Source organism: Condylura cristata, unplaced genomic scaffold (genome assembly GCF_000260355.1).
Source record: "Condylura cristata isolate star-nosed mole 26May11 unplaced genomic scaffold, ConCri1.0 scaffold00022, whole genome shotgun sequence".
NCBI lineage: Eukaryota > Metazoa > Chordata > Mammalia > Eulipotyphla > Talpidae > Condylura > Condylura cristata.
In genome coordinates, this window is record NW_004567123.1 from 18152991 (window position 1) to 18180433 (window position 27443).

The following is a 27443-nucleotide window of genomic DNA, read 5'->3' on the forward strand; positions in this document are numbered from 1 at the left end:
TGTGGATATTATTCCATTTTCTGAAAAAGAAAAGTATGACCCGGAAAAGCTAAGTAACTTACCCTACATCCAGTTAATGGCAGGGTCTGATTCCTATTCACTTTTTCTGGGCCAAAGAGTATCTGCGCCTTGGGGACTGACTTTATTCAGACAGCATTTTGGTGCTTCTGACCTCGGTTGATGGAGGTGCATGATTCAAGTCATTTCAGTGATACAAGACCAGAACTTTGATAGGCTTTGTCTCAGGAAAATGGAAAGCCTAAGGAAGGCTTCCAAGAAATGAAGGAAAGACAATGGAGCTGGGTGTCTGTCAGACTCAAGCGAACATGGGTAGTGCCAGAACCACTCTTTTGCCCTCACACTGTAATTTGCTGAAGAAAGGGAAAAGGAAAAGACTTTCTTAATATATTTATCTTTTCCCTCAGGAAACTTCTTTTTTTTTTTTTTACTAGTGTGATTATATCAACTTGGATAAAGCAATCCTATGAAAAAATTGTTTACAAATAAACAAATGGATAAGCTAGAGTTGGAGAATTTTTTTTTTAAGATTTATTTATTTGTGCATGCAGAACGAGGGTACAAGCCAGAGGCTCAGGGGTGGCGAGAGGCTTCACTAGAGACAGAGTGGGGAGCAGAACAGGCAGATTGACTGAAATACACTGCTGAAGGGAACTGAGGGCTAAACAGGAGAGGTCTGTGGCACCATGTGTGTTGGCTCCCTGACTGGCCCTGGGGTCAGGGATTGAACTGGTGAACTGGTTGGGGATAGCTTGATAGCACTGTCTTTAACCCCTGCGCTGCCAGGGAGGCCCTGTCTTCCTTTTTTTTCTTTTTAAGATATGTTTATGCACACAAGAACTGGGGAACAGGCCAGAGGTGCAGGGGGTGAGAGGATTCACCAGAGACAGAGTGGGGAGCAGAACAGGCAGATGTACTGAGATATACTGCTGAGGGGAGCAGCAGGTGAGACAGGAGTCTGCTGTGTCATGTGGGTCACCACCCTGGCAGGGATTGAACTCATGCTGCAGTGCTTGTGGATAGCTTCATAGTGCTGCTCTTAAACCTGTTGTGCCACAAGGGAGGGCTCTGTCTTTTCCTTTTAATGATAACTTTTTTCATGCCAGAAGCTTTTTAGTCTGATGCAGACCTATTTGTTTACTTTGGGTTTTGATTCCCTGGAATTGGAATCCCCAAGGACATCTTTAAGTCAGTGTTGTGGGGTATATGTTTTCTTCTGTGTATTTTATAGCTTTAGGTTTTGTATCCAATCTTTATTTTTAAAATTATATTTTTTTATTCAGGTATTGTTGGCTTGTACCACTATACATGATTTATGGATTTAAAAAAAAGATTTTTGTATTTATTCATACAGAACTGGCGTACAAGTCAGAGGTGCAGGGGCGGCGAGAGACTTCATCAGAGACAGAGTGGGGAACAGAACAGCAGAACAGGCAGATCGACTAAGTACACTGCTGAGGGAGCAGCAGGCGGGTCAGGAGAGGTCTGATTCGCCATGTGGATCACCTCCCTGGCAGGAATCAAAGTTGCACTGAAGCAGCTGCAGCCAGCTTGCAGTGCTGTGTCCCAACCCGTTGTGCCAACAGGGAGGGCCGATTTATGGATTTTAATACATTTTAAATTAATTTTCATTTGTAGTGTGAAATAGTGGTCTAAGTTTTTTCTTTTGCATGTCACTGTCTGCTTTCCCATACCATTGACGGCAAAGAGTAGGGTGATGATTTTGTATTTTATTCTAAGGATAATGGAATTCCTTTTTTTTTTTTTTTAAAGATTTATTTATTTGTGCATACAGAACTGGGGTACAGGCCAGAGATGCGGAGGGTGAGAGGATTCACCAGGGACAGAGCGGGCACAGAACAGGCAGATGGACTAAGTACACTGCTTAGGGGAGCAGCGGGTGGGTCAGGAGAGGTCTGCCTTGCCATGTGGATCTCCCCCGGGGCAGGCGGGGATAGAACTCAGGCGAAAGTGGCTTAAGCTTCTTAGTGCAGTGCTTTAACCAGCTGCACCACCAGGGAGGGCCCTGGAATTCCATTTTAAGGGTTCAAACAAGAAATTAATTGCTGGGTAAAGAACAGAAGAGCAATGAGTAGAATAAAAGCAGAGATATCAGTTTGGAAGCGATTGAAGGTTGTGGAAGGAAAACATTTTAAGCCCTGTTTAGAAAGCAAAATTATAATTAGAACATGATCTAGTTTAATAAAGGAATCGGCATTTCTCTGTAAAATACTTTACTGATAGTGTATGTTAAGCTATGATTCTCAAAGATGGTCCCTGGATCAGCAGTATTGGCAACCCCTGGGGACTTGTCAGAAATCCAAGTTCCAGAAAAACTGAACCAGAAGCTCTGGTGATGAAGTTCAGCATTCTGTGTTTTTTTTTTTTAAAGATTTATTTATTTATTCGTACAGAACTGTGGTACAGGCCAGAGATGCGGAGGGTGAGAGGATTCACCAGAGACAGAGCGGGGAGCAGAACAGGCAGATGGACGAAGTACACTGCTGAGAGGAGCAGTGGGCGGGTCAGGAGAGGTCTGCCTCGCCATGTGGTCGCCTCTGGGGCAGGCGGGGATCGAACTCTTGCGGAAGTGGCTTTAGTTTCTTAGTGCTGTGCTTTAACCCGCTGCGCCACCAGGGAGGGCCAGCATTCTGTGTTTTTATTAGAGTCTCCAGTGATTCTTATATTTGAGAAGCACTTGGCTAAGAAAACAGTTTTAGACAAATGCTTTTTATTTAAACCATGGTGCAATCCACCTAAGGAAGAACCTTCTTTCAATATTTGTAGAAAGTCCTTTAAATAAGTACATATGTCATAAAATAATGACCAATGGGGAAATTAATTATAGAGAATTTAATTCCAGCAATATGCAGACTTCATTCTGGAAAACTTTCTGTTATAAAACATCTTGAAAGACATCTTGAATAACATATATCCCTTTGAACATATAGCTAACCCATGAGAAAAGTAAACGTTCTCTGTTTAGCCTGGGAATCCCAAAAACTATAAATAAAGGAGTTGAAAGAAGCAGTAAATTTCTTAGCTGATCTGGTGAGCCTGGGGATGGGATAAGGAGTGGAGGATAACATGGTGGTATGTCAGGAATCAACAGGCTTGGATTTTCTTTTTTTTCCAAGCATATAATTATCCATAGTAACGTAAACATATACTGTTCATAAAACTGTTATGTAAATGATTCTGCATTGGAATATGTATTAGGAGCTTTGACTTGGTAAGATGTTATATTTGTGTAGGAAGACTTTAAAAGGAAATGACTTAGAATGGAATAGATGGGAAGAAATGGTTTTATTTAATATCGGTTTAATATTTATTTTATTTACTTATTCATAAAAGAGCTAGGCCAGGGCCCTCCTGGTGGTACAGTGGGTTAAAGCACAGTACTGTGAAGCTCTCCCCAGCCACTGGCTTGCTGGGGAGGTGACTCCCATGGTCCTGCAGACCTCTCTTGGCTGCTCTCCTCAGCAGTGTACTTTGTCAGTCTGTCTGTTCTGTTCCCCACTTTGTCTCTGATCAGTCTTCTCACTGCCCCTGAACCTCTGGCCTATACTCCAGCTCTGTATGCATTAAAAAGAAAAGAGCCTAGCAAAGAGAAATCCATTAAAAAAAAAAAAGCTAGGGCATAGGCCAAAGGTACAGGGTGGGGGGTGGAGGGTGGAGAGGATTCACCTGAGACAGAGTAGGGAGCAGAACAGCAGAATGACTGAAACACACTGCTGAGGGGAGCAGCAGGTGAGACAGGAGAATTCTGCTGACCCATGTGTGTCAGCTCCCTGGGCAGGGTCTGCTGATAGCTTCATACTGCTGAGACTTAACCCCTTGTACCACCAGGGAGGGCCTTCATAAAGTATTTTTTAATCAGTATTGCCTGACTCCCTATGACTATATTGTCCTTATTTTACTATCATTGTCAAAATAGATGGGATGGGTATCTTCTTTGCATATTAGATATTAATGTCTATCTTGGGAGAGGAGATGATCAATCTTGAGGACTCAGTAGGAAGATAGGGATCTTGATAGAGTTTACTTCTTGGAAAAGGGTAGGCTAGGAAAAATCCACTTGTACAGAAGAAAATGAGAATGTTTGATATTTTCTCCACTGGTGTCTTTGATGGGAAGACAAAAACAGAAATAAAACATTGCTGAGACATTATAATCATAGGCCTGTCTGCACATAATGTGGGTTTTAGATTTACACTCTCTCTTGAGCCTGGAAGCTCCAAAGTGGAGAAATTAGCATAAAATTGAGGGTGCCTGGCATCAGTAAACATGAAAGTGTCCTGAGGGAACACGATTCCATTTTTTAAAAAGATTTATTTATTTATGCATACAAGAACTGGGGGGGAGGTTAGAGGATTCATCAGAGACAGGGTGGGGAGCAGAACAGATGGATGTACTGAAATACACTGCTGAGAGGAGCAGTGGGCAGGCCAGGAGAGGTCTGCTTCTGTTCTATGTGGGCCAGGGCTTCAGTGGCTATGGATAGCATTACAGTGCTGCAATTTAACCCCTGGCGCCACCAGGGAGGGCCAAAAAAGTTTTTTACGAGAATTATAAATTTAACTTTATAAATTTCTAGTTACCCAAAAGAAATGAAAATACGTCTTCATTTAGAGAATGAAAATACAGATATGAAAATGCATGTCCCCATAAAGATTTGTAAACACATGTCCACAGCAGTGTTATTTATAATAACCAAAAAGTGAAACAATCCAGATGTTCAACAGATGGTGAATAGATCAAAAAAATGTCCTATATCTTCATATAGGAACTCCACTCAACAGTAGCTATCGTGACATCACATCATGGTGATCTCTGACAACCACATATAAACAGGCATGTAGGTATATAGTAAGCTGTTTTACCGAGGCTTGTGGAATTACAGTGTGATGACAGCACAGTGTCATCAGCTAATGACACATTTCTCAGGGCATTAAGTAGTGCAGACTATAAAGGTAGATGTATATGTATTTAAAATAGAAAACTTCAAAAACATGATGCTAAGAAAAGTCAGATGCAAGAAATTATATATTGTATATTCCATTTCCATAAAATGACTAAACGGGAAAAATCTGTAAAGAAAGTAGCAGAGGGATCGTTTGATGTAGGAGTGGAATTGACTGTAAATGTGAATGAGGGGGTGGTAGACAGAAAAAGTAGTTTGGAGGTAAGATGCAAATAGATTTGGAAATCATAGGAGAGGGAGAAATAAAATCTAACACATGGGTTTTTGGCTTCAGGAATTGGTGAATGGTGGGACCGACCACTTCTTGTGAGAGGGAAGTCTGGGGAAGGTATTGGTGAAAGTAAAATCATGATTTCAGTCTCAGGCTTGTTGACTGTGAGTGGCCTCTGAGACATGGAAAGGGAAGTCCAATAAGCTGTTGGAGACGCGGTCGAGAGGACAGAAGAGAAGCTTGCACAGAAGTCACTCAATTGGAGAGGGAGCATTACTGATACTTAATGTATCCTCCTAGTCCTGTTCATTCGCCCCATAAATATTTATTAAATGATTCTAAGTCTTAGGGTTGTAGAGGTAACGATGACCAGCTAGGTTCATCCTTGTCCTGCTGGATTTCCCATGCAGTGTAGGCAGCATACACATTATGGGATAGGGCAGTGGTTTTGCCAGGTGGACTAAGGAGGGAGATCACAATGTGTACTTCGTGATGAGACCTATGATCTATCTGGATGGCACAGGCAACTCTTCCTCCTGCAGGGAGAATATGGGACACACCATATGTTATCTCTCTGCCCTCGCACCTTCTATCCTGGATCCAGCTAAAGTTCTCTTTGGAGGTGAGCAAGTGGATAGGGAGACAGGAGATGAGGGGTTGGGAGGAGGTATATGTGGGGGATGGGGAATGGTGGAGGCCGACAGAACAGGAGGTTGAAGGTCTGCCTGTGGCCTGTTTCTCATCCTTTCCAGTTTCAGGTAGAGAAGCCAGTCAGCAGTAGTGGTTACCTGGGCCATATATGAAGCACTGTTGGTAGATGTTTGTCATATGGGTTCTCTGGGTGATCATCTTGTGGCTGATGGCCCCCTACTTGAATCTAGAACCTGAATTGGCACCCCAGGAAAAATTGATGTAAGTCCATCATGGCGTGGCAACTGTCCTTGGGTCAAATTCAGGAAATGCCAGTGCCCAGCTGGGACCCTCAACTACTCACTCTGCCACCATGCAGTGAGAGAATGGAACTGGTTTGATACATGCTATGAGAAGATAATGGGGACCCTGATGAGGGCAAGAGTCTATGACTCCTGACTCCATGCCTTGGTACTTGGTCAGTGGTCAACACTGGGCCCATTCTTCCTAGGCCTGACCCATCACCCAGTCTCTGGCCCAAACCCCTGTTCTTGGCCCCGGATCCCTGTGCCTCCCATCTTCACAGCTTTGACTCCTGACCCTTGGGCAGAGGTCTTGCCCACTCAGTTCTGTTTTCTCCCTCTGGGAGCTAATACCTGCAGCCCAGTCCTAAATCTCTTCCTTCTATTTCTAGGACATGAATTCAGCAAGTGAGCTTGGCAGAGTATGGATGAAGTTGTTCAAGGAAACTCCCAGTCCCTCAGTGAGCCATTTTGATCTCTACTGTGGGACTTGTGCGTTGGTAGGAAACTCAAAAATTCTGTGGGCCTCCAACCTTGGCAAAGATATTAACAAACACACCAGTGTCTTCAGGTGGGTGCTGAGAAAGAGCAGGGAGGAAGAGGTTGTACCTGTCCCCAGAGTTGTTTAGTCTCTGTTCTCCTTTCCAGGAGGAACCAGACCCCTGTTCAGGGCCTTATGATGTTTGGGAACCAAACCAGAGGCCGATTCACTTACCACAGGGGTGTCAGGGGTCAGGGTTCCTGGAGACAGCTGGTGCTGCTGCTGCTGAAGCTTTCTGGTCTGGTATGGACTTCAAACACTCTGAGTGAGGAGGTGATGGTCCAGGAACCCAGACATTCTCAGTATGGGGGTGAGGTGAGGTCACTGCAGGGTAAGGGAGAATGGGATGGCCCTCTGTAGGGGGGACCCCAGACTTCAGGGATTGTTGAATCTCCCTTACTTTCCAATTCTTAGGTTTTGGAAGATAGTCTGATTCCCTAGTGGAATGGAAGATAGCAGAGACCAGGTAAGTAGATGGGAGGAAGTAAAATGTGCTCCCCTTCTTCCCCATGTTCTTATGATTAGCCTCATTTTCTCAGGTACAACCAGAGCAACCGGCTGGATAACTGGGGTCAGTATTCATCTTTGGTGTTTGTATCTCTACTCTGTGCCTTGCACACCTGTAACTAGGTTAAGAAAGATTATTGTTCCTTAGGTATTTAAAACTCTGTCTTGCCTGCCTATTTCTGTATCTTGGAAACCCAACTCTGTTTTCTCAAAATTGCCACTTAAATGTCTATTAAAAAAATATGCAGACTACTTCTTTCTTTTTTTTTTTTTTAAAGATTTATTTATTCATACAGAACTGGGGTACAGGCCAGAGATGCGGAGGGTGAGAGGGTTCACCAGAGACAGAGTGGGGAGCAGAACAGGCAGATCGACGAAGTACACTGCTGAGGGGAGCAGCAGGCGGGTCAGGAGAGGTCTGCCGGGCCATGTGGTCACCTCCGGGGCAGGCGGGAATTGAACTCATGCGGAAGTGGCTTTAGATTCTCAGTGCTGTGCTTTAACCTGCTGTGCCACTAGGGAGGGCCCAGACTACTTCTTTCTTATGCCTTCAGCATAAGAGTCTAAAAACTTTTGCCTGGTCTGCACTATCTAGCCCCTGCACCACCACCCCCTTCCTCACCTAACCTTCCGCAACACTCCCCCACCCCCCCCAACGAACTTGCCTCTTCTTTCCTTGACTCATTGGGCTTCTTGGCATTTCCTAAACACCAGACGCCTCATGCCTTTTCACACACCACTTCTGCCAGGAGTGTCCTCTTGTATCCCAGGGAATCCTCTCTAATGTGGGAGCATCTCATTGATGCTCTTTTCTGGGCTTCAGGTTCTCTTATTATGATGTCTACCTCCTCATGTTTAGAGTGTCTTCCCTGGAGAAGGTGAGCTCTATTCTCCCAATTCCAGGAAGCAACCTGTCTTACTCATGGATTATGAGGGAAGGTGGGAAGACAGGAATCAGCCTGCTGATACATATATAGCTCTCATCTACCAGGATTCTGGCTTTGAACTTGGATCAGAAAGTCAAGGAAAGTGGTTCCATCTACAGGAGAATGATAATCAGACCAACAGCTCCAAGGTGATTCTGTCTTTGTACAGAATTCTGTACAGCGAATTCTGTTAAGAGTATGTGGGCAAGTTCGGCCTGTACACCTGGTCTGCAGAGTTCACACAAGTCCTTTGGGACCTGAATACAAGGGATCTTGGGATTGTAGGACTGTGAAGTTTCAGGGGTAAAGGCAAGAGAAAATTGTGTGGAGACCAGTTTTGATGTTAAATAAAATCCTGGGTTGATTTCTCTTATACAGCATCAGGGGAGAAGGGTTACACTTGATTTCCAAATCTCTGGCAAATTTCATTCCTTTCTCTGCCTGATTCGATCCCCTAGGTTCTGCAGATGGTGTACAACATTTTAATATTGAATTTCATACTAAAATGGTGAATTTTATGGCATGTGAATTATCTTTCAAATTGGAAGGCCCTCCCTGGTGGTGCAAGGTGTTAAAGAGCAGCACTGTAAAGCTGTCTGCAGCCACTGTAGCATGAGCTTGATCCCCAGCCAGGGAGGTGACCCACATGGTGCAGCAGACCTCTCCTAACCTACTCATTGCTCCCCTCAGCAGTGTATTTCAGTCAATCAGCTTTTATGCATAAATAAATAAATAAATAAATAAATAAATTTTAAAAGAACAGGCCAGAGGTACAGGGGTTGAGATGATCCACCAGAGATAGCGTGGGGAACAGAACAGGCAGATCTATTGAGCTACACTGCTGAGAGAGCAGCAGATGAGACAGGAGAGGTCTGCTGCTCCGTGTGGTCACCTCCATGGCTGGGGATCAAACTTGTGCTACAATGGCTGGTGATAGCTTGACAGCACTGTCTTTAACCGCTGCACCAACAGGGAGGCCCCTTCATCCCAGTTCTTATATATACAAATAGATAAATCTTAAAAAATATAGATGAGATGACAAAAGCTCTTTCTAGAGAAACTATTTGGGGGATTCTCAAACTTACTCAAACACTTGTAAGTGAGGGATACTATAGTGCTTGGTGAAGAAAAAGCCTGGTACATTTTGGTCCTTTTGTTTAGTACCTACCACTTCTCATCCTCATGTCCCACAGTTGGCATTGATGGGGTCTGCAGTCCACATTCCTGGTGCAGACTGCTGGTCCCAGAATGGCCAGTAGGTACCTTATCCTTAAACATTCTTGATTGTTCCCCTCCCCCAACATTTATTTTTATTTACTTATGCATATTAAGAATACAAGAACTGGGGTGTAGGCCAGAGGTGCAGGGGTTGGGGAGTGAGAGGATTCATTAGACAGAGTGGGAAGCAGAACAAGCAGATTGCCTGAAATATACTGCTGACAGGAGCAGCGGGTGAGATAGGAGAGGTCTGCTGCACCATGTGTGTCAGCTCCTGGCTGGGGATTGAACTTGTGCTATAGTGGCTGCTGGTAGCTTCATAGTACTGTGACTTAACCCCTTGTGCCACCAAGGAGGTCCATCAGTTATATCTTGATGGCTGCTTTTGGTCTCTGAAATGGCAGCCTTTCTGCCTTCAAGTTACTACTGGCCCACCCCATGTGGGGAAACAGATGAGCACAGGTATTAGGTCATGATGTGATGGTCACTGCTCTAACTTGCTAAGCACAGAGGCTTGTTGAGAGAATAGGGTACTGCACCAGCCAGACCCAGGCCCCTCCTGGGAACAAGAGCATCTCCCAGATTCTGACTCAGCTCTTGCCCCTTTCGGCTCTCAGTTTTCTTGACCTGTACTAGCAGACAAGGAGAGAGAAGATTGCAGCAGGGATAAAGTTTCATGAGAGATCTTGGCACCTTTCCCCCAGGTTTTGCTGATCAATTACACTGTCAAGTATATCTTAGAGAACTGGCAGGGTGGCCAGGAGCATTTCCTGCCCTCTGGACTCACTGTTCTTGTTATGCCCTGCTGCATGTTAATATGAAGGAAAGGAAGCTCTGCCTTGATGCCCTTTGCAAGGTTGGGTACTGCTGGGAGGCTCTATATTCTTTCCTTCATGCTTCCCCATGCCAGTTAAAAGTGGATGAGAAGAGCAAATAGCACCATCACAGGTAGAACCCTCCATATAGTTGATCTTATTATTGGTGGATATTATACTTTAGAAAGTTAGAACAGAACAATACTCACAAGCTACTGTGAGAGGAAGATCTGTCTCTACTTGACATGAAGCCCAAGCCTGACTTGAATATCTAGTGGGAGGAGATCCTACTTTGAGGTCTAGAGTGGAGGGAAAACCTGAGGTTTGAATGGGGAGGAAGAACAAATAGAGCAGTTTAATAATTAAGACCTTGTTTGGCAGCTTCTAAAACACTTATTTACTGGAAACTCACCTCCTCTCTCCCAGAATACATAGGGCTTATGGCCTTGGCTCATGACCTATAGATAATGGCACAGAGAAAAACTCCAAGGAACAAACCAGGGTCTCTCTGCCAGCCTCCAAGCTAGAGAACCAACATTAGAAGACCAAAAACATTAAGGAGCAAGTCTTTATCTGTTCCAGAGAACTAGCATAGAAGAAGCCAGGTAAGGCTGCTGAGCCCCAGGGATCTGACTGGAGGCAGGGACCAGTTAGTCAGATTCTGCCTCTTACAAAAATAAACATTTTATTAAGCAACTGCTGTAGCCTGAGTTTTGGACCAAAGTTCCAGCTATGGAGCAGTTGTGAATAGCCCCCTTTGTTATGTGCTGGGGGGTAGTGGGAATCCATGGAGCCTGAGAAAGTAGTTTGGGGTCATCAAGATGCTGCTCTCACACTCCCACATTCTCAACTCCACTCCCAGGTTTAGGGGAGAGAAAATTCCACATTATGGTTGGAGGGCCAGAGGGGGGTCATGCCCTGCTTCTTTAAAGAACTGGTGTTTTTTTAGGCTTTGAGGAGGTTGCCAATAGTAGGTATTAGAAGTAGGTTTAGTTGATTGCCTGCACCAGGGCCAGTCCACAGGCAAGAGGTTCTGCCACAGTCCATCCTCTACTGGCTTAACACAGACTACAGGGAACCAGTAACCAGCTGATATGCCCAACAGGGATACGTGAAGGGCATTTACCCTGAGCAGAAGGGAAATGAGGCCAGACAGCTTTTGAACTCCAGAGGCTGACTAGCCAAAGGCCATTGCTGTTTCTGAAGTCCCAAAACATGTTTTAAGACAAGAACATATGAATTCATCATCCATGAATTCAAACCTCTCTTCCCATGAAACCTTAGCTCCAGTGTACTCTGCCACAGGGAGACTGGTCTCAGCAGTATGCTTAGGAATCCCTCTCGACACCTCTCTATACTTCAAGGCCAGCTCATGCCTTCCTTGCTCAGTCTGTGCAATCTGCAGCTTCTAGTCAACACAGACTGACTTATCAATGCGTGTTCACCTGTTGTCAACTGGGCTCAAGCTCCCTTGGACAAGGGCTTTGTCTTGGGTCTTCTATGCTCCTTCTCTACCAGATTGTAGGCAGACAAATGCATGCCAGCTGACAGGAATCTTTAGTAAGCTCTTCCTTAGTAGATGCCCTTGTTGTGCCCAGCTACATAAGTGGAGATGGCAGCACAGAAAAAAATACAAAGATTCATGGTTTATTCTTGAAGGGGAAGGAGAAAGGGTGGGTGTAAAGTTGAGATGATAAATTCAGATAATAGGTACTAGATGCCCCGGGCCAGGGCAAGGCGTTCCTCTTTAGGGTAACAGGCAAGTAGTTTCTCTTTTTGCAAACCTGCAGCTTTGTAGAGGGACTATGACCCACTGTATAGTTATCTGTCTGCTCCCAGGCTGGCTTGAATCCTGGCTGTGGCTGCTACCTGGAGGTGGCCTGGGCAGTGCTGGGGCTGGGGCACAGCAGGATGGGTCCTGGGGATGTCAGACTTTGAGTAAGAGACTCATCCAGTTTTCGGGTCTCAGCCTCCAGGACAGTGGCCTCAGGGGTTTGAGCCACAGCAAGAAGTGAGTGGGAGAGACTGTGGTGGAGGCCTGCTAGTTCTCGGCTGGTCTGTACTGAGCGAGCTATGTAGTCCTGCTTCTGCTTCCGCTCCAAAGCCAGCTGGGCTCGCAGCAGGGCCACCTGGTGGGTGGGAAAACGAGAGGAGAAAACAATTGCGGGCCTTGAAGCAGCCCTGCTCTTCCTGCTCTGCTGTGGCTCTTGTTGGACCAGCATTTGAGTCAATCTCAGGACTAGGTTTACAGTGTTTGTGGAAGGGCCCTTGGGAGTCATGGAGAATTCAGTGATTGTCAACCCTGGTTGCACAGGAGACTCATATAGGCAGCTTAAAACACACACACACACACACACACACACACACACACACACACAAACTATTCACCAGCTTATAAGTGTACATTCTGACAAGTTTGATAATATACATAGTCATGTCTAGCCACGGTGCTGATCAAAATGCACAGTACTTTAGTCACTGGACAAAATTCTACTGTGTCCCTTTAGAAGCTTTTAGGAAGTATTCTGACTGAGGTAAGGCCTGGTATCAGTGTTTTGTTTTTTTTTCAAAGTTCCCCGGGATGTAAGTTTGTGTAGCGAGGATTGACAATCACTGGTTAACTTTTCCATTTCTCAGAGGAGTAGACTCAGACTCCAGGAAGTAAAGTTACTAGATCTCAGGGTAGGGCTGGGTCTAGAGTAAGACAAGAGGTTTCCGAAGTACTATATTTAGGATGGTGCTGTAGATCGACAGTGAGGAGCTCCCTTGCCTGACCCTAGACTGAGCCCTCTCTCAGAGGTTGCTTAGTTTGTGTGTAACGGCATTCAAAATAGCAGCTTAGGACTAACTGTATAGTCATGTCTTGCCAGTAGTGCCAACTGATTTCTGAAACAGACCCAGAAATCAAATCCAATGGTTCTTATTATTCTTTGGTCTTGAAAGATAGGGTGACCCTTTAGGTGAGCCCTAAGTGGCAGGCAGTTACTTTGTACAGTTTCCATGAATGTGGCAGCCTGATCTGTGCTCTGAGGGGTGGGTCCTGGCACTGGTGCCTGGGGTGCTGGCAACGGTCCTGCCTGTGAAGGTGCCTGTGAGGGTGCTTCTGCTTGCTTTAGTCTCTACTATTAGATTATGCAGACCCCTCAACCTTCTTCCCTTTTCTTCCTCTTCCTAAGTAGGAACCTGGAGGTCTGGGCCATGAACATACTGCTTTCCCCACTCCCATTCTAAGCATTTGAATGTTGAGTTGGGACTGGGTTCTTCTTGGCTTCCAAGTACAATGAAGTTCTCAGAGGGGGAACTATTCCCCTTATTCCTGCTGGAGGTGCACAAAGGGTCAGGTACATAGCAGACACTTAGTCATCTTGCCTAAAGTGCAGGGGAGAGAAAAGGGCCTTAGAATATGTACCTCTTTCTGCAGTTCACCCATGTGCTTGACCTCTGAGGAGCCCTTCTGTCTTCCTCTTCCATCCTGTGGAAGACAAATACCATTCTTGTTGGAATAGCCCTGGGATTTTTTTTTTTTAAAGGTTTACTTATGTACACAAAAACTGGTGTAGGGCAGAGGTGCAGAGGGAGGGGGAAGTAAGAGGATATACCAGAGACAGAGTGGGGAACAGAACAGGAAGATCTATTGAAATACACTGCTGAAGGGAGCAGTGGGTGAGACAGGACAGGTCTGCTGTGCCATGTCAATCAGCTCCCTGGAGGGGGATTGAACTCATGTTGCAGTGACTGAGATTTTAACCCCTGCACTACCAGGGAAGGCCCCCATTTTTTTGGATTTTGCAGGTGTCCTCAGCCAGCTCATCACAATCTGGGGGTTAATCCCAGGGCTATTGGCCAGAAGTACCTGTACTCAGCTGCAACTGTATGGGGTATCACTGTCTTGGGGCGATGAGAGGCCCCCACACTAGTCTAATGGCAACATCCACAGAGATTTAATACCGTATGTGTAAAAAGGTTAGGACAGCATGAGGCACCTTTCCCTTTGCAGAGGCACATCACACACCTGCTTTGTGCTAGGTCTGGACTGTGAGTTAAGGATGCAGAGTGAAAGTAAGACAGGGTACTTGTGGGCAGCATTTGCTAGAGGAAGAGGGATGGAAAGCTGGAAAAGGCTCAGCCACCAGAAACAGGCTCTCCTGCAGAGCCACAGTATTATCTATTATGGGCATGTCTCAGTTAAGAGTGCAGACTTGGGGGATCTCCCCCAAACTTCTTACTCAAAAAAGGGACTCATGTCCCATGAAATACCATAGACCCAATCTTGTAAATTCAGTATTAAAGGGACAAGGAGAATCTAAGAGGTCCACCAAGCTGTTATCTGGCTAGCGCCAGCCAGTGGTCAGGGACTCTTACCAGAAGCCCAGTCAGCCCCTCTTGGGTGAGCCTGAAGCACTGGTCTGAAAGCAGGTAGATTAGGTGTCATGGAAGGTTTTCTGGTTCCTTAGAATACTAATTGTGACTCAACCCCAGCTACTGATGTGATCCTTCTTGGATCCACTGATTCCTGGATCCACTGATCTTTCCTAAATCAGAGACAGACAGAGCTGTATTGAATGGCAAAAGCCTGCACTGGTTAAGGTGGCTGTCTCCCTGAGCGTAGCTGGGATAGGTACTGCAGAAGGCTGTTTCTGGTGGCGAGGTTGGGCTCTACTGAGGCTGCTGACAGTGAAAACAGATGAACCTGCTGTGTGGGTGAAGACACGGTGGCTTCGCCGACCTCCAGGACCCCAGTTTTGGAGGCACGCAAGGAATCCCTCTTCAGTTTCCTCCGCTCTCGCTCCACCTGCCATGATGCAAGTGAGAAGTCAGGGCTTGGCTTTGCTCTTGGGCTGGAGCAGAGTCACCTTTTCCAGGAGAGGCCAATGTAGGGATGTAAAAGTGCAAGGGGACAGCAGTCACAGGAAGATAAACTTAGGGTCTAGTTTAAGGAGAGCAAATGCTAAGGCAACCCTGAGTACAAAGGACTCCTAAGGTAGGAGAAGTAGGGAGCCCTCAGATCTTTGGAGTAGGTCAGTCAGCTTTTTCTGTAGTATTTTAGATTTTGTGGATCATTTAATTTCTGTCCCCTATTGCAGTGGGCAAGCAGCCAGACAATACACAAATGAATGGACACTGCTGTGCTCCCATCAAACTTTATTTTCAGAAACAAGCAGCAAGTCAAATTTGGCCCTCTGAGTGCAGTGTGCCAACCCCTACACTGGGGGCCACACAAAAGTGGAGACACATGCCCAATGGATTCCAGAGGAGGTTGCTGAGAATGGCAGAAGTTACCTACCTGCTCCAAGGTGGTCCGCAGCTGGGCATTGTGGTGTTGCAACCTGCTCCGGTCAATCTCCAGCCAGGCCACTGCTTGTTGTAGGTGTTCAAGCCTTTGTCCCCAGGCCTGCTTTTCCTCTATCCCAGGATGAGCCTCAGCCTCCACTCCTAAGACCTGTGGGAGAGGTCTGTGAATTTCAGCTGGGCAGTTCCTTAGACAGATGAGGAACAGAGGGCAAAGAGCACAATCAAGGAGGTCTAGATCTTAGGGGTCCAATTCCCAAGGGAAGGGGACAGGCCCCTGGAGCTGTCCCCTAGGCTGTCTGTTCCCACCAGCCCTCAGCTCCCCTTTGCCAGCTGTAAACTCACCTCTCCTCTGGGTCCCCGTTCTGCTCTGCTGGCCGGACCTGGGCTGTGGAGCCGCTCATTTTTCAGAGTCTGTCTGGTGAGCTCCAACTCATCCTGGAGCACCAAGGTGTGGGAAAAAAAATCACAAATGACAACCTCATATCCAGATTCACTCCATCCCCATTGCCCTCAGATACCAGCTTAATTTTCTCATCAGGTTCTAGTCTTCCTTTTCCTAGATGTCCCTAGCTCTTCTAGAGCAGAAACTTCATTTTACAGATGGATAACAGAAAGACAGAGATCTATCCAATGAGTAATGGAGGGCTAGAACCGAAAACTGTCTTATTTTAGACCTCCCAGTGCTGTTCCACAGAAGCCTTGAGGCACTGCAGAAAGGGCAGGCCCTCTGATGTCATACAATGCTGGGTGTACTGTCACCCCTGTCTAGCTATATGACTTGGTCAGGGCATGAGTTCTCTCCAAGCCCCAGTCTCCTCAATTGTAAAATGATTAAGCATAGACCAATTTCTGGGGAAAGTGCTGTTAAATCCTTGTAGATAAGTGGGAAGACCTAGTGCTAGATATTTTCTAGGTAGCCTATGTTTTATAAGTGATAATGGCCAGGAAGAGTGATAGGAGAAACTGAGCATACATGTGTGTAAAGGCTATCTGGGAGAGAGGAAGAACTTAGTGGTCAAACTGCTTAGATCCACCACTAATTCTAACTAGCTGTGTGACTCTGGACTACTTACTTAACACTTAGAACTGAAGATAACACTTCCCACTTTACAGGGTTATTTTGGAAGAAAGACAGACTAATAATATCTAGCATATGCGATGCTTAACAAAAAAATGGTTCAGCTGAGCTGAAGGCTGCATCTGAGAGAGGTTCTGGGTCACACAGCTAATAAGCTGCACGACTATTATTTCAAACTTGGGAACTTGACTTCCGAGTTCATAAATGTAAATTCTTCTCTGCATAGTGCCCTTTAACTAGAGTAGAACTTTGTCAGTTCCCAGAAAGCAAGTCCTTGCAGGGTTGTCTGAGATGAGGAAGAGGGTTATCTGGGGATCAGTGGAGGTCAAAGGACCAGGATGTAGAGTCAATTTTCCTGGAAGAATGGGCTGGGTTCCTCTTGGCAAGAGACACTGTCCAAGTGATCCTAGCTCTCTGTGCAGGCTGTGCTCAATGTGGGGCACAAAGATGACTAAGCCAGGCCCCTGGTCTTGAAGTCAAATGCTATACCCTAAAGTCTGCTTATTCTTATTTGACATTTTACCTAGAAGAGGGCACTTATAGCTAACTGCTGAGGACTCCAAAGTCTCTATCTTCAATCTTACTTTTAACTTCAGATCATTTTCCAATCTGCTCACTGAGTATTTCTCCTTACCAGTTCCATAGGTATGTCCCTCTGTTTCCAAACCAATCTTACCATTCACCCCATGCCCCTAAATCATCTTTTTTTTTCATCTCGCTGAGCAGAAACCTGGGTATTTTTGTCTTTGATTTCTTCCTGTCTCATCTTTACACTCCCTATTTCTTAGTTGATCTTAGTCCTATGGGCCTTTCAGGTCCACCTACATCTCCATCCACATTTACCGTCTCAGATCACCATATCTCTCTGCACTTCTTATGTAACCTCCTGGCTGGCCTCCGCAGCTCCATACAACAGCCTGAGCAATATTTCTGATCTTCCCCAACCCCTTCATCCACTTCCCACAGAGTACCTGGGTCATTACCATTAGAAGCCCTGAATGATTGGGTCCTTGTCTTCTCTTCTCTTTTCTTGCTAACTCTCCACTCTGTGGCCCATGGAGCCTGAACAATGCGCTCCCCATGTGTTCTCCTTGTTCTTTTCCCCAAGAAAGCTCCTTCCTGACCTGTACTTTGGTTATCTCTTTATTGGTCCCTTCAGATCTAATCTTTTTCTTTTTGTTAAAGACTTATTTATTGATGCATATAAGAACAGGGGTACAGGCCAGAGGTACAGGGGAGGTGAGAGAATTCACCAGAGACAGTGGGGAGCAAAACAGTCCAACTGACAAAGTACACTGCTGAGGGGAGCAATAGGGAGACTGGAGAAGTCTCTGCGCCATGTAGATTATCTCCCTGGCTGAGGATCGAACTTGTACTACCAGGGAGGGCCCTCAGATCTAATCTTAAACACCACTATTGCCAGGAAGTCTTTTAGGACTTAAACTATAGAAAAAGTGGGCAGCACAATGGGTTAGGACATGGCACTGCAAGCTAGCCTCAGAACTTCAATGAGTGTTTGATCCCTGGCCCCAGAGGTGAGCCACACGGTGCAGCAGACTTCTCCTGTCTCGCCTGCTGATCTGCCAGTTCTGCTCCTCACTCTTGTTTCCGGTGAGTCTTCTCACCAACCCTGCACCTCTGGCCTGTACCCCAGTTCTGTATGCATAAATAAAGCTTTAAAAAAAAAAGAAAAAGAAAATTTGGGCATCTTTTAGTAAGCTCATAGCACACTATCTCCAACTAGGCAATAATTATAACTAGACACTGCACTCTAATTGCTTGCCTACTACACTCTAAGCTCTATGAGTGTGGGGCAATGGATGTCTTCTTTTTGTATTGCCTCAAACTAGCACTGTAACCTGGACTCCACTTAAGTGTGTGGTCTCAGCTTTCTCACATCCTTAAATGGCACAAGGCCAGGGTGGCAGTCAGTCCCTCTGCCCACCCAAGCCCATGCCCTGGCCCTTATTACCAGTGGAGTGACTCACCTGCAGCCTCTGCTGCTTGGAGTCCCTCTCCAGGACAGAAGTTTGTAGAAACATGGCTACCTCCTGCAGATCGCTGACACTGGTCTTGCTCTGAGCCAGGGACAGCTCCAGTTCCTGGGCCTTCTCCCTCCATTCAATCTCTCTGGCCTCTGTCTGCCTCAGGGCTGCCTGTAGTCGTCGTAGTTCCTGCTGTAGCCTGGGCCCTGAAGGATCAAAATTTGTAGACGGCTTCTCTGTTGGGGAGGCTTTGTGGTTGTGGAGTGAGTCCTCCATACTCTTCCTTTGTTGGGCCTCCCTCAGCTCCAGGATCTCTTCTTCCTTTTGGGCCAAGGTGAGCTGCAGCTCTCTCAGGTTCTCACGAAGGCCCCTCATCTCTTCTTCCCTCTCCTGTCCCAGATTCTGTTTCTCTTGGATCACATCCTCTTGGTACCTTGCTAGAGAATTCTCCAGCATCTGCCCCTGTTTCTTCTGATGTCTCAGCTCTTCCTCCTTGTGGGCTAGGGCCTGTTGGAGCTGCTGCATGGCTTCCTGGTGCTGGAGATCCTGGTTCTGGATCTCACCTTCCTGCTTCCTCAGGGTCTTCTCTAGCTGCTGAGCCTGTGCCTGGCAGGAGTCCAGGGCAGCCTGCAAGGTGGCAGTGTTGGCCTCCAGATTGCTGCTCAGCTCTGCCTGTTCAAGGAGACGCTGCTCCTTCTCTCGCAGGGCAGCCTGAGCCTTGTTGAGGGCCTCCTGTAGAGCTTCAGCCTGACTCCAGGCAGCTTCTTTCTGATGCTGGGAGGACTGGCCATCTGCTTTCATGGCCTTCAGTTCCTGGTCCCGCTCCTTAAGCATTGCCTCTGCCTTCAACCAGCTGTCCTGCAGGGCCCTGGCCTCTGCTTCATGCTCTTGGGCCTGCTCTGCACACTTCTGCTGGAGGGCCAGTAAGGCCTTCTCCTGCTCCCGAGACTCAGCCCTGAGATCACCCAACACCTCCTCCAAGGCCTGCACCCGCTGTCCCTCTACTGTTAGCTCTTCCTGAAGCCTCTGCACATGCTCCTTGTGGTCCTCAAGCTCTTCTTGGCGCTCCTGCAGAGTCAGATGGGCCTGTTCCAGAGCTTTCTGCAGTGTATTTGCCTTTTCCTTCACATTCTCGTCCTGCCCCTGGGCCTGTTGGTGGTGGTGCTGCAGAGCCTCAAGCTCCTGGTCCCTCTGGGCTAGGCTTCTCTGGGCCTCTTCCAGCTGACTCTGAAGTGACTGCATTTTCAGCTCCCCCTGTTCCCTAGCTTCCTGCAGGTGCTGTTGTAGGATCACTATCTCCTGCTCTTGCTGGGTGAGGAGTAGGCTGGTCTCAGTCACCTTCCTGTGCAGCCCCTGGAGCTGCTGTTCCAGCTGGTCCTTGAGCTTCTGAAGTTCTTGGATATGTTCCTGCTGACATTCCACCTCCTTCTCCTTATCACGCAGGATCAGCTTCATGTGCTCTAGGCTCCCACGCTGTATTTTACTCTGGCCCTTCCCTTCCTCTGCCCACTCTTGCATCCGCTGCCTCTGAGAGGCCAGCTCCCTGCCACGGTCCCTCAAGGATAGCTTGATCTGTTCTAGGTCCTCTTCGAGGATCTTGGTTTGCAGGGTCCTCTGATCTTCAAGGACCTGAATCCTTTCCTTTTGCAGCAATAGCTCCTGGTCCCGCCTCTCCAGGTCCTGAGTCATATGCTCTTTCTGCCGCTGCAGTTCCTCAATCTGTTCCCGCTGAGATTTCACCTCCTGCTTCTTCTCCTGGAGTTCACTTGCCAGCAGGGTGCTGTGGTTCTCCAACTCATGGATCTGGCTGTTCTGTGCCTGCAACTGCTGACTCCTTTCCTCCAGGTCCAGTGTAAGGTGGGTCAGAGCCACTCTCTGCATTTCTCTCTGGCCCTCCAGCTCCTCAATTGCCTTTTGCTGGCACTCCATTTTGTGATGGTTTTCTTCCAGTTCCACGGTCAGGCATTCCAGAGTAACCAACTGCTTCTTTAGGTCCTGAATTTGTCCTTGCTGAGACTCAATCAGTTGGGCGTTCTTCTCAAGTTCTAGAAGCTGGTGCTCTAAAGTGTTCCTTTGTGCCTCTCTACCCTTCTCAAGCTCTTTGATCTGCTCCCTCTGTGCAGACAGCTTCTGCTCTTGTTCCTGGACAGCCATGGGCAGATGCTCTAAAACAGACCTACATTTCTCCAGCTCCTGAATTTGTTCTTGTTGCAGATCTATCTCTTGGTTCCTTTTCTTTAGGTCCAGGGATAGCACTTCCAAAGCAGATTTTTGCATTTCCCGTTGCATCTCCAGTTCCTGAATTTTTCCCTGCAAAGTCTCCACCTCCCCTTCTCTTTCTGATAGCGTCTGGGCCAGGATGGCCAAATTCTCCTGTAAAGCCTTCCCTTGGGCTACCTTTAGCTCGCCCTGCTCTTGCAGAGCTTGGGCTCTCTCACGTTCACTCTCCACCTCCTCATTTTTCAGTTTCAGGGCCGAGCGAGCCGTCCGCAGGTCTTCTTCCAAGATCCCGGCAGCACTTGCCTGAGCCCTAGCTTCTGCAACAGATGCTTGCAGATGTTCTACCTGGACTGTCAGGTTCTCCTTGGCTGCTTGAAGTAACTCTCGCTCATTCTGGAAAACAAGAGGCAAAGCCCCCTCAAAAATCAGATGGCTTCACTTATAGCAGGAGTATAAAGGACCCGGGGGGAAAAATAATAATGAATAACTATATAACGGGGACATTTTACGGGGTGGAGTGGGAATGGGATATAAAACAGGGAGTGGGGGGAGGACACTGGACTATGGTGATAGCACACAGGTGATTTGGTGATGGGAAGCCCATTACCATTACAATTGAGATGGAAAAAGGCACAAAATGATGTAAAATAAACTATTATATTAAAAAGAAAGAAAGAGAGGAAACACTTCTTTGATACTGTCATTCCAGCACAGTGGCACCAGCATTGTCAAAAGAAAAATGAACTGGTGTGTTCCACTTAAGCTGATCCCTAACACATCCCAGAGCTCTGCTGTTCTCAGAGAAGACAGCCTGGCACAGATATACCATTCCAGGCTCTGGTTCTTCAGGGACAAAATTCTCAAGCTCAACTCGGAAAAAGTAATTGAAAGATTCACTGGGGCCTTAATGATGGCTTAGGGCCTCCCTGGTGGCACAAGTACTACAAAGCTATTTGCAGCCACTGCAGCATGAATTCCATCCCCAGCCAGGGAGTGACACGCATGGCGCAGCAGACCTCTCCTGTCTCGCCTGCTGCTCCCCTCAGCAGTGTATTTCAGTCACTGCTTATTCTGGTAAGTCCTCACTCCCTGCATCTCTGCTCTGACATACACCCAGCTCTTTTTTTTTTTTTTTAAAAGATTTATTTATTTATGCGTACAGGCCAGAAGTGCAGGGGCAGCAAGAGGATTCACCAGAGACAGAGTGCGGAGCACAATAGGCAGATTTGACAAAGTGCACTGCTGAGGGGAGCAGTGGGTGAGACAGGAGAGCTCTGCGACGCCAAGTGGGTCACCTCCCTGGCAGGAGATCAAATTTGTGCTGAAGTGGCTGCTGCTAGCATCATAGTGCTGTACTTTAGCCTGTTGCACCAGCGGTGAGGGTCCACCTCAGCCTTTACATACATAAATAAATAAATCTTTAAAAATAATAATAATGGCCTTCAAGACTGTGGGGAAAAACAGGGGATCTGGAACACTTGCTGAGAGAAATTGGACACAGCATGTGACATATGGATGGGGTATGACTACAGGTGGGCCTGGGAGTCAGAGCTCTGGCTTTCCTGAGGAACTATTCCTGAAAGCATCCCCCCACTCCAACCAGTGCCACCTTACCTGCACTTCTATTCCCTGCAGTTCTGCTTGCCTTAAGCGAGTCTGTAAGGATGCCACAGTTTCACGCAGTTCCATCAGCTCCGATTCCAGGGAGCTCTGTTTTCTTTCACATTTGGATTTCTCTTGGGGAAGAGGAGAGGCAGTGAAGCAAGATACATGGTTGGGGGTGGGGGTGGGGGATGGGCAGATGAAAGATGGGGAACAAAACCAAGAGGGAATATGGCCAACAGGGAGAGAATTATATTGAGCTCCACAGACATTGCCCATCTGCCAGCAGCTCCTGTTTGTCTAGGCTCCCTGCGGCACCCTTGTCTGTGTCTGCTGCCCAGCTCCAGGGCTGACTGATCAGCATCCCACAATCCTTTGTCCTGATCACACAGAGATTCTCCACCCTGGAGGCTAGATAGGGCTGAACTACATGACATTAGTGGTCCTTTTCGGTCCAAATTCTACAACTTTGCAGAGGTTCCTTCAGACCAACATTGCTATGCGGGCTGCCTCCCATTTCTGCACAATGGACGACACCCCAGGTCTCTGTGTGTGGCTTCCAGGGAGCCCTCTGGGATGTTTTTAAGACCCAGACCCACTCTCCTCTTCTCTTCTACAGTAGATCCTTGGCCTCAAGAGTCTCCCCTCTCCCTTCCTTTCCAAGCAGTCTCACCCTTTTCAGCTCCTGGCATGGATATATTCTCCCTAGGCTCCCCCTTCTCCCTATCTTCCAAACAGCACCTAATCCTTCTGCCAACAGATTAATCATTTTGAGAACACAGTTGGAGATGATAAAAATAAGTAACATGGATAAATGTCAAAAGATACAGATTTTTATGTTTTCATAGTTCTGGCCTGGGTTCCCAGCTTTTTAATTTCCTATAGACAGAGAATGGAAACCTAGCAGCAACTTGTTCAAATATGTTCCTCCTAATCTCTTTTTCCCAGATGACCCTCAAAGGCCAAACCATTCAGGAAAATGGTTCAAGGAGGCCATCCTCCCTTTGGGTGATGCGTCTAGATAGCTTCTCATAGTAGGGAGTGTTGCTTCTGCCTCTTCTAGGCTTCCTGCTTGTCCTTTCTTCCCTCCAATCTCCTGTCTTGGCCTCTTACCTTCCTGGCTCTGGGACAGTTGTCTCTGCAGATCCTGTAACTCTGTGTGAACCTGGCTCTTTTCGGCTTCTGTGTCAATGAGATGTTGTTCTAGCTTCCGGGCCTGATCTCTCAAGTCATCCTGGGAAAGAAAGGGAGGGGCAAACCAAGTTCCTCATCTACAACAACGCTATCCCAGCAAGGGCTCAATTCCTCTCCTCCCTCTCAGCCTCTGTGGAGGCATTTGCCATCATGGACCCATTCCCTGATTGCTGGGTTATTACCTCTGAACTCCTTGAAGTGATGACAGGCCTTGTTCCAAATGACTAGGGTCCAGAATGTCTTTCTGACCCAGCTTATCTTTTGAGGTAGAAGTCCTGCTAAAATCTTAGGGAGACGTCACCTCCTCCTTCCCCAAACTCACCCTTCAAAGCTTAGCTCAGGTCACCTTTTCCTTTCCTCTGACATTCCCCAAATCAGAATGAGCTATTGCTTTCTCCTAATTCCTAGATGTATCATTTGCACCTGTCATTGATCCAGTGACTTTTATCAATTCTCCTCTATGTTTGATTCTTCAGTCATGTCACAAGCTTTCTTTAGACAGTCTTCTTTTAAAAAAATTTTTTAAAGACTTATTTTATTTATTTATGCATACAAGAGCTGGCATGTAGGCCAGAGGTGCTGAGTTTAGGGAGGTGGTAAGAAGCCTCACCAGAGAGAGTGGGGAGCAGAACAGGTGGATTGACTGCAATGCACTGCTGAGGTGAACAGTGGGTGGGACAGGAGAGGTCTGCTGCACCACGTTGGTCACCTCCCTGGCCAGGAATGGAACTTGGCTGCAGTGGCTGCAGACTTAACCCCGTGCATCACCAGGGAGGCCCTATTTCTTCTTTTTTTATCTCCAGGTCGGGGTGGCTGGCATATAGATGGCATTCAATTTTTATTGATTAAAAGGTTCACTGGATGGTGGAACTTCTGGGACATTTAATTCAGTCTCAGGCTATGAATGTTCCTATAAATGACAACCTCAAATTTTAGAGGTCTCCAACTTGTTGGGATTTTTTTGGCTGACATGGCATCAAGAATAATTCATGGCTCATAGGAAAAAGGTGCAAAAGACATTTGCACAAGGTTTATAGGGCTCACTAAGCCCTTTGTTATTGAGTCCTCACAACAACCTGCAAGGTGTGCCCTGCTTTACTAGCACGACCAAAACCCAGAAAGACAAATGCTTTCTTCTGATTGCCAGGTTGTAAGTGATAGAGGTGGAACTAAGCCCTACCTGACTTTAGGAATAAAACAGGTCAAACTGCTGCATGAGTTTGAAGAGATGAAGAGGGGAGATGGAGAGATCAAGGAAAGTGAACAGAAAAGACATACCCGGGCTTGCTGAGTCTTCCATAGGTCTTGATGAAGTTTGTGGAGGGCAGAGGCCACGGCCTCAACAGAGAATGCAGTCAGGAGGGGCCCCCGCTTGAACAGGATCCTAGTTCCATTCTGATCTGAAAAGATGAGGCAAACCCCCTGAGCTGGCTGCCAAAGTCCCCAGACACAGCCATGGCCTTCCCACTGATCTCTCCTGTCCTTAAAGCACACCTTCTAAGCAGTTCATTCATCATGTGTCCTTGGTGTACCTATGTGCCAGGCACTAGTGCTTGTGGGGGCTGGATGATGTTACCTACTCTTTGTTAGGTATTCAGTAAGTGCCAGAACTGTGTGAGCTATTCTCTAACTGTAATCTCTTTTATCACCTTAAAAAAGTCCTGAAAGATACTTTGACATCCTCATTTTGTAGTTGAGAAAATCAAGCTCTGAAAGGAGAGGTGACTTGCTCAATACACATCTAGCAAATGGCAGTTGGGTTTCAAACTCTTACTGAATTAATTCCAGAGTCTGTGGCCTTTCCCTTAATGAACTGCTACTTAAGAAACTGCTTTCCTGTTCCTCCTTCCCTGGGAGCTGAGCCTGGTCATGGACCAAAAGGACTGAGTGCTTAGGCGGCTGCCTCACCTGGCCCAGGGGTCCAGAGGGAGGGAGCAGAGTCTCCCCCACCTCTCAGATCAGGCCTGCTCTCACAAATGGACCCCAGAGCCTGCTGCAGGACAGAGTAGAGGTTCGCCAGCTGGGCCTGGGCACAGTGCCCAGGTTGCTGCTCCGCAGCCAGCGCCTCCAGTCGACTCTCTGTGCTGCGCAGCTGCAGCTGTAGTTGGGCTGCCTTCGCCTCCTGGGCCCACAAGGAAGCACGAAGCTGCTGCTCTGTTACTCGAGATGCCTCCAGCTCCTCCAGCAGCTGTGCTTCTTGAGCCAGAAAGTCAGCTTCCTTTTCCTTTACTTCCTGCTTCAGTAATTCCACCTGCCAGGGAGAAGTGTAGTCACTTTGGGTAGAGTGTGGATACTCTCTTCTGAGACCCTCCTGGGAAGGAGAATTTCAGTAGACTCCACTCTCCAGAGGGAGAGCTCTGAAGTGAGTGTTCCGCTGGATCTGACCTGGATACCTGCTACTGACTCCTGACATAGCCCAGGCAGGACATAGCAGGTGTAACAGTGCTGGTGTCTGCCCCCTGGCAACTACAGTAAGACTAGAACTCTGCCCCAAAAGCCTTGACATTGGGGCTAATAAGATCAGTCACAGTAAAATCACTTTCATTTATTGTGTACTGTGTTTGTGACACTTTATAAATTCCTTAATTATTATCCTGATGAATTATCATCCTTATTTTATGGATGATTTATGCTCACATAACCACAAAGTGGTGGAGCTTGGAGTCAAACCCAGGTAACAACCAGACCTGAGTCCTCATCTGCTATCTAATCTATGCTCATCTTACTTGTCACCTCTGTTTCCTTTCTCTGCCCCAAGGTCTTGCTAGAGCAGCCTAACTCCCTGGAAGTCCTACTCTTGCTGCCTACTTGACCGCAGTAGTATTTGTTCTCCTCACTGTGTTGTGCCAAGCACACATGGAGGTGGCTCTATTAAAGCCAGGTCTCGTGGGCTCTATCCCTTTGGACCCATGTTCTGTATTGCCAGGTTCCCCACAGGAGTCATTCTCAACTCTGGGTGATGTTCCCAAGCCTCCACCTTCCTTGTCCTGGAGTCCCCCTCCTGCCAGGACTGCTGAAGTCTTTTATAAGAGGGCTGTGAATAATTGCCCCAACACTTCCCCCCTTCAAGGAATGATGCTTGTAACTAACATGTGAATTACCTGGGCACTGAGCTCTTTCTGCCCTCCCTGGGCCTCCTGCATATCCTGGCGCAGGGAGTTCAGCTCCTGTTGTCGAACAGAGTCAGCTTCTTGTAAAATAAGGAGTCTCTGTTCCTTTTCCACCAGTGACAGAGTCAGGCTAAAAAGAGAGGGTCAAAGGGCAAGGCTATCCTCTCAGGCAATGAAAAACCACTTTCTGATCTGACTGTGCTAAATATAACCTTAACAGTTAACACAGAAATAGCAATGTCAGTTATATTTTAACCATAAAAACTACCGTTTATTAAGTGCCCGCTGGGTGCTCCTAGGTATATCATGCATATGATATCTCATTTTCAACTCCATAGTTCTTTCCTGGGAAAATTCCAAAACTATTTATATAATGCCGCCAATTCAACATGTCTAATTTGTTCTGTCTCCCCTGAAACTCCCTTTCCTTCCCATCATTGACTCCTTACTATGTTCCCTAGCACTTCACCAGCCAGTGTCCTGAGACATTTGGACCACATCACAGTTCTCCCTTCAGCCTACCTATAACTAATTTATGACTATGTAAAATTGATTCTAACTCCTTTAACATCCTTTATGCCCCTTCCATGTCCCCTTCTCCACTGCTTCACGTTGCTTCAGCTTTAGTATCTTTCATGTGGACAGTTGTACCAGCTCTAACTAACTTGTCTTCCTGTCTCTACTTGCATCAACAAAAGGATCTGACCCTCCTCAAATATTGTAGCACTGGAAATTCACATGGTTCACCTGCCCAGAAGACATGACTGAGCAAAAAAATGTTGGATAATGACAGATAAGCCAAAGCCAGCT

At 46.9% G+C, this 27443-nt stretch overlaps 2 protein-coding genes across 2 annotated transcripts in view; one reads left to right on the top strand and one right to left on the bottom strand.

Moving 5' to 3' along the window:
* The first annotated feature begins 6006 nt into the window (after positions 1–6006).
* LOC101621585 (chromosome unknown open reading frame, human C20orf173) lies at positions 6007–27403 on the top strand. Its single transcript, XM_012728269.1, is given in 7 exon segments — positions 6007–6118; positions 6121–6277; positions 6279–6321; positions 6538–6716; positions 6794–7001; positions 7101–7152; positions 27332–27403. Coding segments are annotated over 6 exon segments (720 nt in total). The 5' UTR covers positions 6007–6012; the 3' UTR covers positions 7128–7152; positions 27332–27403.
* CEP250 (centrosomal protein 250kDa) overlaps positions 11779–27443 on the bottom strand; it is a 42049-nt gene continuing 26384 nt past the window's right edge. Inside the window, exons 22-32 of the mRNA XM_012728270.1 lie at positions 26625–26763; positions 25432–25774; positions 24802–24923; positions 23443–23563; positions 22342–22463; positions 18511–21120; positions 15787–15879; positions 15437–15592; positions 14843–14944; positions 13562–13624; positions 11779–12281 (exon numbers count right to left, since the gene is read on the bottom strand). Of these exons, the coding sequence (XP_012583724.1) occupies positions 12018–12281; positions 13562–13624; positions 14843–14944; positions 15437–15592; positions 15787–15879; positions 18511–21120; positions 22342–22463; positions 23443–23563; positions 24802–24923; positions 25432–25774; positions 26625–26763 (4135 nt within the window). The 3' untranslated portion in view covers positions 11779–12017. The remainder of the gene's footprint in view (positions 12282–13561; positions 13625–14842; positions 14945–15436; positions 15593–15786; positions 15880–18510; positions 21121–22341; positions 22464–23442; positions 23564–24801; positions 24924–25431; positions 25775–26624; positions 26764–27443) is intronic.